The sequence below is a fragment of the Mobula hypostoma genome, chromosome 2 (genome assembly GCF_963921235.1).
Source record: "Mobula hypostoma chromosome 2, sMobHyp1.1, whole genome shotgun sequence".
NCBI lineage: Eukaryota > Metazoa > Chordata > Chondrichthyes > Myliobatiformes > Myliobatidae > Mobula > Mobula hypostoma.
In genome coordinates this window covers 123,516,999-123,530,277 of record NC_086098.1, presented here as the reverse complement: position 1 = coordinate 123,530,277, position 13,279 = coordinate 123,516,999, and the positions used below count along the sequence as shown (strand labels likewise).

The 13,279-nt window shown below is 49.2% G+C and overlaps 1 protein-coding gene across 1 annotated transcript in view; it reads right to left on the bottom strand.

Moving 5' to 3' along the window:
- The window catches only part of LOC134342451 (inositol-trisphosphate 3-kinase B-like), a 74,166-nt gene extending 61,689 nt beyond the window's left edge, over nt 1-12,477 (bottom strand). Inside the window, exon 1 of the mRNA XM_063040597.1 lies at nt 10,528-12,477. Within this exon, the coding sequence (XP_062896667.1) occupies nt 10,528-11,310 (783 nt within the window). The 5' untranslated portion in view covers nt 11,311-12,477. The remainder of the gene's footprint in view (nt 1-10,527) is intronic.
- Between the last annotated feature and the right edge of the window lie 802 nt (nt 12,478-13,279).

Sequence of the window (13,279 nt, the reverse complement as noted above, 5' to 3'; positions counted from 1 at the left end):
CAGGACCCACTGCTCTACACAAGATGAGACTGCTGCTGTTGATCATACACTACCAGGCTGAAAACTCCACATCAATCCTCTCCATTAAGGAAGGAAAGCCCCCAACTCATACCAGATCTCAAGATTCAATCCCTCAATCCTCCTGTTCATTGTGGCGACTGTCGGTTTCCCAAAGAATTCCTGGGCTGAGGTTTTCAGTGGGGCATTGAGGTGTGCTATACCGTCTGTGTGATAAGACATTAAACCAGATTGCTCCGCAGAACAGAAATATCCCACTGCATTACTGGTTCTCCTGGCATCCCATCTCATCCTCAACATTACCTCCAAAGTGAACCATTGAGTCTGCTTCTCTCTCCATGGGTACTGCCTGACCTGCTGAGCATCGCCAACATTTTCTACTTTTTATTTTGGATTTTGACTTAGACAGCACCTACTTTTATTTTGATTTTTCACTGAAGTAGCTCACCTGACCAATCGAGAACAAACTACCTGTCGTCTTTCCCAAGCCACAGCAGTGATCAGGTCCTTAAATTACCTCCAACCTAATGGCATAAACATCGATTTCTCTAACTTCCGGTAAATATCCTCCACCCTCTCCTTCACCATCCCCATTTCTTTTTCCCTCTCTCACATGATCTCTTCCCCTGTCCATCATCTCCCACTGGTGCTCCTCCCCCTTCCCTTTCTTCCATGGCCTTCTATCCTCTCCTGTCAGATTCCCTCTTCTCCAGCCCTTTATCTCTTTCACCAATCAACTTCCCGGCTCTTTACTTCACCACCTCCACCTCCCCCAGTTTCACCCATCACCAGCCACCTTGTACTTCTTCCTCCCCTCCCCCACCTCCTTACCCTGACCTTGCCTTCCTCTCCAGTTCTGATGAAGGGTCTTGGCCCGAAACATTAACTGTTTACATTTTTGCATGAATGCTGCCTGCACTGCTGAGCTCCTCCAGTATTGTGTGTGTGTGTGTTGCTTTGGATTTCCAGCATTTGCAGATTTTCTCATGTTTGAGGCCTACAAGTTACATCATTGTCAGTATCTCATTTTGGAATATTCTCAAGTTGTGACACTCGTTGACAGGAAGCATCTCTGTCTGTCTTTTCCTGAACTCTTGAAGAAGCCACATTGTGTATTACTGTGCTGACTGGAAGTAAGTAGTCATGTCAAATATTCATTAGCTAGCTGCATTACTTCAACTCAGTTCTGACCTTCCCGGCGAACCTAAGATTTGATTTGCTTTACTATGGCCATTAGGCATTATTACAACAGCTCTAATTTATAGCCTGAGTGGAATCTTTTCTGCTCAGAGAACTTCTCCTGGAGACAACTGTGTTGGAAACCTGGTTGAAATTCATTGCCTTACTCCTGTCAATCTCCCTGGTCGTATTCTGCCAGAAAGATTGACAGGGTCTTGATGTTTCAGCCTATTGTTTATGATGGTTGAGAGCCTGAGTTATAGAGAGAGAATGCACAGGCCGAGACTTCATTCCTTGGACTGTAGGAGAAAGAGGGTTGGCCTTATAGAGGAATATAAAAGCATGAGGGGTAGAGAAAGTGAACTCACGCAGTCTTTTTGTCAAGGAAGGAGAACTCAAATCTAGAGGTAAAGGTTTAAACTGAGAGGGGAAAGATTTAAAAGTGGCCTGAGGGGAATTTTTTTTCACACAGAAGGCAGTGAATATTGGGATGACCTGCCAGAAAGAGTAATTGAGACAGATAAAAGAGCAACATCTGAAAAGCAATTGGGTAAGTGCATAATTAGGACAGTTTTAGATGGATATGGATAAAAGGGAGATGAATGGGACTAGCGTGGTGGACACCAAGGTCAGCATGGATGAGTTGAGCTGGAACCTATTTCCATGTTATACCACTCTATTGTCCTCTATGTCCTTGGTTATATTATCAATAATAAACTAGCTCCTCTGTGATATTATCAATAATAAACTATATCAGTGATATTATCAATAATAAACCATGTCCTCTTTGATATTATCAATAATAAACTATGTGCTCTTTGATATTATCAATAGTAAACTATGTCGGTGATATTATCAATAATAAACTAGGTCCTTGGTGATATTATCAACAGTAAACATTTCACCACCAAACTGGAAAATAGCAAGATGACAGAAAATGCATTTTCAAAGGAACTTTCGTAACCTCTTCTACATTGGTGAAACCCGACGCAGATTGGGGGACTGCTTCGTCGAGCACCCCTGCTCCGTCCGCCACAACAGACAGGATCTCCCAGTAGCCATCCACTTCAACCCTGCTTCCCACTCCCATTCAGATATGTCCATACATGGCCTCCTCTACTGCCATGATGAGGCTAAACTCAGGTTGGAGGAGTAACACCTCATATACCGTCTAGGTAGTCTCTAGCCCCTTAATATGAAAATAGAATTCTCCAACTTCTGGTAATTCCCTCCCCCTCCAATCCCCTATCCCTATTTCACTCTGCCCCCTCCCCCAGCTGCCTATCACCTCCCTCATGGTTCCGCCTCCTTCTACTACCCATTGTGTTTTCCCCTATTCCTTCTTCACCTTTCCTGCCTATCACCTCCCTGCTTCCCCTCTCCCACCCCTTTATCTTACCCCTTACTAGTTTTTCACCTGGAACCTACCAGCCTTCTCCTTCCCTCCCTCTCCCCATCGTCTTTATAGGGCCTCTGCCCCTTCCCTCTACAGTCCTGACGAAGGGTTCCAGCCCGAAATGTCGACTCTTCATTTCCACGGATGCTGCCCAACCTGCTGAGTTTCTCCAGAGTGTTGTGAGTGTTCCCTAACCTAAAGTTGTCCCACGACAATGAGTGTGGTCAATAAAATACCCCTGAAGTACATACCCTGCTGTGGTGTAGGATATTCAACAGCCAACTTGCATACAAGTTGGGGGGAGGAGAGGAAGAAGAACAAGATACAATGGTGGAAGTTCCAGGTGTCAGGGGTGAAGTTACCATCACTAGAGAGAAGGTTCTTGGGAAACTGAAAGGTTTGAAAGTAGATAAGTCGCCTGGTCCAGATAGTCTACACCCAGGGTTCTGAGAGAAGTGGCTGAAGAGATTGTGGAGGTATAAATAATGATTTTTCAAGAATCACTCGATTCTGGCATGGTTCTGGAAGACTGGAGAATTGCAAATATCACTCCATTCTTCAAGAAGGGAGAGAGGCAGAAGAAAGGAAATTATAGGCCAGTTAGTCTGACCTCAATGGTTGGGAAAATGTTGGAGTCAATTGCTAAGGATGTGGTTTGGGGGTAATAGGAGGCACATGATAAAATAGGCTGTAGTCAGCAAGGTTTCCTCAAGGGAAAATCTTGCCTGATAAATCTGTTGGTATTAAACATAGAAACATAGAAAATAGGTGCAGGAGTAGGTCATTCGGCCCTTCGAGCCTGCACCGCCATTTATTATGATCATGGCTGATCATCCAACTCAGAACCCTGTACCAACCTTCCCTCCATACCTCCTGATCCCCGTAGCCACAAGGGCCATATCTAACTCCCTCTTAACTATAGCCAATGAACTGGCCTCAACTGTTTCCTGTGGCAGAGAATTCCACAGATTCACCACTCTCTGTGTGAAGAAGTTTTTCCTAATCTCAGTCCTAAAAGGATTCCCCTTTATCCTCAAACTGTGACTCCTCGTTCTGGACTTCCCCAACATCGGGAACAATCTTCCTGCATCTAGCCTGTCCAATCCCTTTAGGATTTTATACGTTTCAATCAGATCCCCCCTCAATCTTCTAAATTCCAACGTGTACAAGTCTAGTTCATACAGTCTTTCTTCATATGAAAGTCCTGCCATCTCAGGAATCAATCTGGTGAACCTTCTTTGTACTCCCTCTATGGCAAGGATGTCTTTCCTCAGATTAGGGGACCAGAACTGCACACAATACTCCAGGTGTGGTCTCACCAAGGCCTTGTACAACTGCAGTAGTACCTCCCTGCTCCTGTACTCGAATCCTCTCGCTATAAATGCCAGCATATCATTCGCCTTTTTCACCGCCTGCTGTACCTGCATGCCCACTTTCAATGACTGGTGTATAATGAAGAAATAACAAAAAGGATAAACATGGGAGAATTGGTTGATGTTATGTACTTGGATTTTCAGAAGGTCTTTGACAAGGTGCAACACATGAGGCTGCTTAAAAGCTATGAGCCCATGGTATTACAGGAAAGATTTGAGCATGGATAAAGCAGTGGCTGATCGGCAAGAGGCAAACAGTGTAAATAAAGGAAGCCTTTGCTGGTTGGCTGCCACTGACTAGGGGTCTGTGTTGGGACTGATTCTTTTTACGTTATATACCAATTGATGGCTTTATTGCAAAGTCTGCAGATGATACAAAGATAGGTGGAGGGGCAGGTAGTTTTGAAGAAATAGGGAGGCTACAGAAGGACTTAGACAGATTAGGAGAATGGGCAAAGAAATGGCAGATGGAATACAGTGCTGGGAAGTGTATAGTCACGCACCTTGGTAGAAGAAATGAAAGGGTTGACTATTTTCTAAATGGAGAGAAAATACAAAAATCTGAGGTGCCAAGGGATTTGAGAGTCCTTGTGCAGGATTCCCTAAAGGTTAATTTGCAGGTTGACTCTGTAGTGAGGAAGGCAAATACGAAGTTAGTATTCATTTCAGGAGAACTAGGGTATAAAAGCAAGGATGTAATGTTGAGACTTTGTAAAGCACTGGTGAAGCCTCATTTGGAGAATTGTGAGCAGTTATGAGGCCCTTGTCATAGAAAGGATGTGTTGAAACTGGAGAGAGTTCAAACGAGGTTCACGAAAATGATTCCAGGATTAAATGGCTTGTCATATGAAGAGTGTTTGATGGCTCTGGGCCTGTATTCATTGGAATTTAGAAGAATGAGGGGTGGCCTAATTGAAACCTATTAAATGGTAAAAGGCTTTGATAGAGCGGATGTGGAAAGAATGTTTTCTATCATGGGAGTGCCTAAAACCAGAGAACACAGCCTAAAAATAGAAGTGTCCTGTTAGAACAGAGATGAGGAGGAATTTCTTTAGCCTGAGAGTGGTGAATCTGTGGAATTCTTTGCCATAGGTAGATGTGGAGGCCAAGTCTGTATGTATATTTAAGGCAGAGGTTGACGGATTCTTGATTGGTCAGGTCATGAAGGGATACAGGGAAAAGGCAGGAGATAGGGGCTGAGAGGAAAATGGATCAGCCACGATGAAATGGTGGAGCGGACTCGATGGGTCAAATGGCCTAATTCTGCTCCTATATTTTATTGTCTGTGGTAGTAGGTGATTGGTGAATCTAGGAGAAGGGGAGAGGGTGAAATAGAGAGCTGGGAAGTTGATTAGTGAAAGAGATAAAAGACTAGAGAAGGAGGAATCTGATAGGAGAGGACAGAAGTCCATGGAAGAAAGGGAAGGGCAAGGAGCACCAGAGAGAGGTGATGGGCAGGTAAGGAGATAAGGTGAGAGAGCAAAATGGGGAGCAAATTACCCCCTGTGGTCCAGTAAAGTTTCTGTTCAATGATGCCATCTTGTTATGTTCTACCAATAGACTGCTCTGTCCTGATAGGAAAAAGGTGCTGTGAAGCTCTGTTGATTTGGTCATTAATTACATTACTGTCACTCTCCAGTCTGTTCCCGCCCTGTGCTGCTCAGACGCTTAGAGTCACAGCCTTATCCTTGTTTGAATACTGCTGTCCTATCCAGTCCTTCATACAACTCCCCGATACCCTGGCAATGATGATGATATCACTGCCCTTGGCTCAGGTCTTCCTTTCCCTTTAAAACCATCGGCATTCCCCCTCCCTCCTCCCTGTTGGACTCAGTTCCACATTCAGGGCCCTCTTTGAGTCAGGAGGTTACTACTGAGTGGCTGGCAAGAGCTAGAGCGAAGTGTCAGGAACCAACACCTCCCAACCTCTGTGACTCACCTCCAGCTACTTCCTGTTTCGGTCTCCTATGTTACTGACCTCTCAAACTGAAATCCAAACTTCTCAAAACCTGCCCCAGTCACTCATCCCCCTCAGGGCCTGTTGAAAATCTGGCTGAGTGCTGCCACAACAACAACTTCTTACTCAATGTTAGCAAGACCAAGGAGCTGATATTGACTTCAGGAGGAGGAAACTAGAAGTCCATGGGTCAGTCCTCATTGGAGGGTCAGAGGCAGAGAGGATCAACAATTTTAAATTCCTTGGTGTTATTATTTCGGAGGACCTGTCCTGGGCCTGGCATGTAAGTGTAATTATAAAGAAAGCATGGCAGCACCTTTACTTCCTTCAGAGTTTGCGAAGATTCAGCATGACATCTAAAACTCTGACAAACTTCTATAGATACGTAATGGAGTGTATATTGACTGGGATACGAAAATATCTATGCCCTTAAACGAAAAATACTACAAAAAGTAGTGGATACAGTCTAGTCCATCATGGGTAAAACCCTCCCCATTATTGAGAGCATCTACATGGATCATTGTCGCAGGAAAGAAGCATCCATATCAGAGATCCCCACCACCCAGTTCATGCTCTCTTCTCGCTGCAGCCATCAGGAAGATAGTACAGGAGCCTCGGGACCTACAACACCAGGTTCAGGAACAGTTATTACCCCTCAACCATCAGACTCTCGAACCAAACGGGATAACTTCAATCAATTTCACTTGCCCCATCACTGAAGTGATCCCACAACTTATGGACTCACTTTCAAGGACTCTTCATCTCATGTTCTTGACATTTATTGCCTTATTTATTTATTATTATTTATTTCTTATTGTATTTACAGAGTTTGTTGTCTTTTGCACATTGGTGCAAAATCTTTCATTGATTCTATTATAGTTATTACTCTATTATGGATTTATTGTTTATGCCTGCAAGAAAATGTATCTCAGGGTTGTATATGGTGACATATATGTACTTTGATAATAAATTTACTTTGAATTTTGAACTTTGAGCTTTCTTTACCTCATATCCGCACATCCTGCAACATTACACTGGCAGGGTCACCCATAGGTTCTCTAGGGTAGGTAAGGTACAAGGCTCTGGTCTCTGCTTTCATAACACTCTTCCTGATACTCTCCCTCTCTGGAGGCCAAACTCCCCCTTTCTAGTCCTTCCCACACCCTCTCCAGTTCCCCTTCCCCCTCCAGTCTCTCCCCCACTCCTTCTTCCAGACTCTCTCACACTCACTCTCCAGTCTCTCCTCCCCTCCCTCTTTCCAGTTTCTCCTCCCCTCCCACCCTCCAGTCTCTCCCCACTCCTCTCCAGACTCTCTCACACCCTCTCTCCAGTCTCTCCTCCCCTCCCTCTTTCCAGCCTCTCCTCCCCTCCCACCTTCCAGTCTCTCTCACACTCTCTCTCCAGTCACTCCTCCCCTCCCTCTTTCCAGTCTCTCCTCCCCTCCCTCTCTCCAGTCTCTCCTCCCCTCCCCCTCCAGTCTCTCCCCGACTCCTTCTTCCAGACTCTCTCACACTCTCTCTCCAGTCTCTCCTCCACTCCCTCTCTCCAGTGTCTTTCTCCCCATTCCCTCTCGTCTTGCTTTTTCCCTCTCTCCAGTCTCCTCCAATCCCACTCTGCAGTCTCTCTCCCTCCAATTTCCTTTCTCCAGTCTCTCCCTTTCCCTCTCTCCAATCTCTCTCATTCTCTCCCCCTCCCCCTCTCCAGTCTCTCTCCCATTCCCTTTCTCCAATTTCTACCCCTCCCTCTCTCATAGCCTCTCTCCCATTTACTCTCTCCAGTCTCTCTCCCTTTCCCTCTCTCCTGTCTATCCCACTCTCTCTACAGTCTCTCACATTTTCTCTCTCCATTCTCTCCCTCTATCACACTCTCCAGTCTCTCCCTCATTGCCTCTCTCCAAAATCTCCCATTCCCTCTAACCAGTCTCTCTCCCTCTCTCTCTGCCACTCCCTCTCTCCAGTATCTTCCCTCCCTCTTACCAGTCTCTCTTCCCTGTTCCCTCTCTCCAATCTTTCCTCCGTTCCCTCTCCCCACTCCATCTCTCTGATTCCCTCTCTCCCATTTCTTTCCCACTTCCTGTGCAGGCTGCCACCTATCTCTCAGTCACTTCATGTATGCCCCCCCCCCCCCACACTCGGCACATCTCTTAGTCTTCCTTGGTAGCAAAAGGGAATGGAGGGGTGTAGGCTGGGCTTATTCTCACTGGAATGTAGGAGCCTGAGGGACGAACTTGCAGATTGGGAAGGGCATAGATAGGATTGACAGTCTCTTCCCAGTGCAGGACATCGGTTTGAGGTGAGAGGGGAAAGAATGAACGAGATCCTGAGAAGTATGTTTTGTCAGACAAGAGAGGAGGGTTTGTGGAATGAAAGGCCAGGGGCAATGCTAGAGGGGGGTACAATTACAACATCTGAAAGGCACTTGGAAAGTACTTAGAGAGGAAGGCAGAAAAGGATACAGACCTAAAGCGGGCAAATAGAACTTGTGTGGATGGAGATCATATCCGGGAAGGACAAAGTGGGCTGTTTGGTCAATTGTGTTTGTACAGGACCATGTTCCCTCCACTTCCCCCACACTGCCTCCCTCAACCTCACTGTTCCCCCCCCTCAGACTTCCCATCCTCACCGTCCCCTCCAGTGTCCCCCCCACCCTCACTATTCCCCCTCACACTATGTGTCACCCTCAACTCTTCCCCCTCACTTTTTCCCTTCATTCTACCCTCACAGAAACCTGAGTCCATCTGTACATGGCCTTGCCATGCCATCCTGGGGTCCTGTATACATTTTGGTCAGGCCACCCTGAGACCTTGCACAGACCTGGTCAGGCCACCCCGGGACCCTGTACACAGACCTGGTCAGGCCACCCCGGGACCCTGTACACAGGTCTGGTCAGGTCACCCCGGGACCCTGTACACAGGTCTGGTCAGGCCACCCCAGGACCCTGTACACAGGTCTGGTCAGGCCACCCCGGGACCCTGTACACAGGTCTGGTCAGGTCACCCCGGGACCCTGTACACAGGTCTGGTCAGGCCACCCCGGGACCCTGTACACAGGTCTGGTCAGGCCACCCCGGGACCCTGTACACAGGTCTGGTCAGGTCACACCGGGACCCTGTACACAGGTCTGGTCAGGCCACCCCGGGACCCTGTAAACAGGTCTGGTCAGGTCACCCCGGGACCCTGTACACAGGTCTGGTCAGGCCACCCCGGGACCCTGTACACAGGTCTGGTCAGGCCACCCCGGGACCCTGTACACAGGTCTGGTCAGGTCACCCCGGGACCCTGTACAGAGGTCTGGTCAGGCCACCCCGGGACCCTGTACACAGACCTGGTCAGACTATCCCTACGTTAGGAAAGATGAATGTGAGAGAGGACATGGTTCAGTGGAATGACAGGTTGACCTGTGAAGGGAGACTAAGTACTCTGTGCCTGTATTCTCTGAAAGAATCCAAGGAGACCTTTACAAATTCAGAGAAAACTGCAAAGATCTTACAGGGCTATTTAGATCAAAAATAAAACATTTCTTCACTCGGTTGGAATCTCTGGAATTCTCTCCCCAAGAGGATTGTGGAGACTCAGTAAATGCTGCAATATGGAGTTTGAAATAAACAGCCAGGGGTCAGCCAGCATCTAGCCTGCTGAATTCCTCCAGCAGGTTTTTTTATGTTCAGTGCAGTAATTGGTAGATGTTTCTGTGTGGGAGGGAATTGAGGGACATGGGTCAATCCAGGAAGCCGGTGCTGAGGCTGATGGTTGCCATGACCTTACTGAATGGAGGAGCAGATGTCAGGGGTCCTCCTCCCGCTTCGATCTCTTACGTTGTGCATTGCACTCATGAACCTCCCTGGTCTGGCTCACTACCTCAGCCCTCAGCAGCAGGTTGTGGCTGCTCCACGCACACTCCCTAATCTCCAACCCCTGTCCCACAAGCCTCCACACCAATCTAACAGCAACCTGCCTTCCACAGGACGAGACCACATGCGGCACCAGCACCAGCCTGGGGGCGAGGTCGCTGGTGCTGGCGAGTGGGATTGAAGGGTTGCAGAGTGTAAGGGAGAGGAGATGGAAGCGACGGGGGCAGTTCCAGTGCTCAGCCCCAGAGGGAGTGGGGAATATTTCCTGTGCCAACACTGTAATTCCATACCAGCTATTGTCCAGGGGGTGGGTAACCTCATGCTACAGCGCCTGAATCCCACAAAGCACCACAGCCTGTCAAGAGGGAGATACGGTTGGTGTAGTGTGAGAAGGGAATACAGTGTTGTAGAGTATAACAGGGAGGGAGGGGACACAGTTGTGGTGGGGTCTCACAGGGAGAGAAGTTACAGTTGACGCAGGGTGTTCACTAGGAAGGAGAGCACACAGTTGTCAGGGAGTAATGGGGAAGGAGAAGGTGCATTTGTCACAGGGCTGAAAGGAGTAGACTGTAGTTGTCAAAGGTTGGGAGGGTACAGTTGTAATGTGGGCAGGGGTGTTACAATAGCCATGGAGGGTAATGGGTGCAAGGAGGTACCATCATCACAGGGTGTAATGGAGAGGAGAGAGTACAGTAATCACACACCATCGCCGATCAGGAGAGTACAGTAATCGCACACTGTCACAGCGGACTTACCACTCGGGCCTTGGGCTGATGGGCTATCGCCTGCAGTGTGTCTGTGCTGACCTCCTGGACCCTGTCTGTGTCGCTGGAGACGTCCTCTTCCGACTCGTCCCAGGAGGAGGAGAAGCCGGCCGAGGAGGCAGAGGATGAGGAGAGTTTGCGATTGAAGTTCCAACTGGCCGGGGGCTCCCAGTCCTCAGCCGCCTCCTGGGAACCATCGCCGCTGTGCTCTGTGATGATAACGTGGGGGATTTCCACCCCACCGAATGCGTGAGACCCCCTCTGCTGAGGGGTCATGGCTCCCTGTGGGGACGGGCTCCCTGCCCTGGGCTCCTCCACACCTCCGATGCTGCAGTCCCAGATGAACCTCTGGCACAGTCGCTCATCTCGGACTGCCAGTGTGTGGGCCAGCTCGCAATGTCCTGTTTGGTTGGGTGCCTCCTCCCCGCCCACCCCATCAGAGTCCGCTGTGCCTCCAGCCTCCGGCTCCCGCCCGGACTGGTGTCGCCGACCCCTTCGCCCCTGCCTAGTCTCACGGTTCACGCACTCCTGCTCGCTCCCTGGTTTCCTCTCCAGCTCAAGGGGACGTCTCCTGGAAGGCACGGGCCTCTCACTGGCCCCTGGGCCCAGTTCCTCCCTGACCCAGTGGCTGTCGGAGGGAGGCACAAGACGGACATGGCACCGGGACACATGCCTCTCAGGCACCTTCAGCACCGATCTACTCGTCTGCGGGGTCCCTTCACCCTTAGCCTCGTTGCTCATCACTCCCAAAGTGCTCAGGGTGCAGGTGGCCATAGCCCCCCGGCATGGGGTAGGCCGCAGACAGCCGGACACTCCCCCCTCTTCCTCCACACCGCCTACCCAATCCTTCTGCTCATTGCAGAGGACAGTGGCAGAAAGGGCCTGTCCTGCGGTGGAGGTGTGCAGGGGGTAAGGGTGAGGATCCGTCCCAGTCTCCTCTGCCCTCACTACAGAAGACTCAGGGGGCACCAGCAGCAGACAGGACGTCTGGGATCAGTGGCTGCTTGAAGAGTCATGTCCTCTGGTACTGGATGGGTCCCAGCCCATGGGCTGTGCCAGTCTGCAGCAGCCGCCTTAGAGCCTGTGTGCTGGGGACATGTGTGGCAACAGGGCAGAGACTCCAATGTCAGTCAAACCACACCCACACACTTGCAGCTTTCTGTGTTGCTTGCTCGGCAAAGTTTAAATGTCCAGAAGAAACAGTCTTTGCAATGCAATCCCAGCAGCACAAAGAAAGAGAGTGAGTGTGTGTGTGTGTGTGTGTGTGTGCGCGTTTGTATGTGTGGTTGTCTTTGTGTGTTTGTCTTTATGTGCCTGTGTGTGAAAATCTGTATGTGTCTGAGTGTGAGAGCGTGCGTGAGTCTCTGTGTATGTGTGTGTTTGTGTACGTATAGAGTGACTGTGAGTGAGTGTGTGTGTGTGTGTGTGTGTGTGAGAGAGAGAGAGAGAGAGAGAGAGAGAGAGAGTTCGGTGTGGAATTCCCAGACTGCAGATGTTACCCCAAATGTTGTATCCACAGAGAGTTGCTGGTCACTGGGGAGCTCTGGATGGCAGCCCTTGGACAGCCAGAGACCACAAGAGCGTCAAATCCTTGCTGTACATCCCGACACGTACCGCATCGAACTCCCAACCAACCTTCAGTTCAGCCTGAGATGTGCAAATAAAGAGCTGGTCGCCCCTCGCTGCCTCCCTCCTCGGTGCGGACGGAGCGGGCTGATGCCTCTGAGCCCCGGAGACCGGACTCGGGCTCTGCTCTTTGCTCTTCCTTCGCCGTGTGTTCTGCCGGCCGCTGATATTTTCCGACACCCCCTTCTCTCTCTAAGTAACTGGTTGGTTATCAGCTGAAAGTCTGTCAGTCTCCGCGCAGGAAGGAAGTGACTTGGCTGTAAAAAGTCAAAGTGTGCGTGAGGCAAACTGATCCTCTCTCCCTCTCTCTCTCTTGCACATATCTAACCAGAGGCTCCAACCTGACACTCAGAAAGATGTCATTACACCAACTCTTAAATTCCTTTAAAAGATCCACACGCACATTGCGCCGATGTTCTTGACGGAGTGGGGGAATACACTGCCGTTTAATTTTGAAATAGTTTGATTTCAGTTTTTGTTTTGAAGGGGAAGCGATTTCAGATTGTATTCTGTCTTTAGCCATTCTCTTGGCGAGTCGGTGGGGCAGACAGCCCGCTGTAGGAGTTTCCGGCCTCTGTACCCCGCGAAGGGAAAGCAGGAATAGGAAAGGAGAAGACCTTCGGGGTCTGAGACCCTTCCCGCGCAGGAACAGTTACTCACTCACACTGTATACACAATCATAGACACATATACATACATACACACAGACAGATAGAAAAACAGGCACACAGAGACAGACACACAACGGTATAGCACAGTTAGAAACACCATCAGACGCACTGAGACAAAGCCAAACATACATAAAACGCGTGCAAGTACAGACCGACGAGCACACACGTCTAGAGATAGACATACGGACAGAAACAGACCCACGTATACACATAAGCCTGACTGACTGGTTCTCGTGGTGGATTATACGGGATAGAGTTCAGAGCAGAGGTAGGGGTCTGGTGACTTGTCAGTGGGTATGTTCACGATTGAGAGGGGGATGGATATGGGGTAAGTCGCAAACATAGTCACAGGTTATACAACATAAAGACAGGCCCCTCGGCCCACATGGACACACCTGCACCCATCCCATTTTATTCTCCCCACCGTCTCATCAACTTCCCCAGAT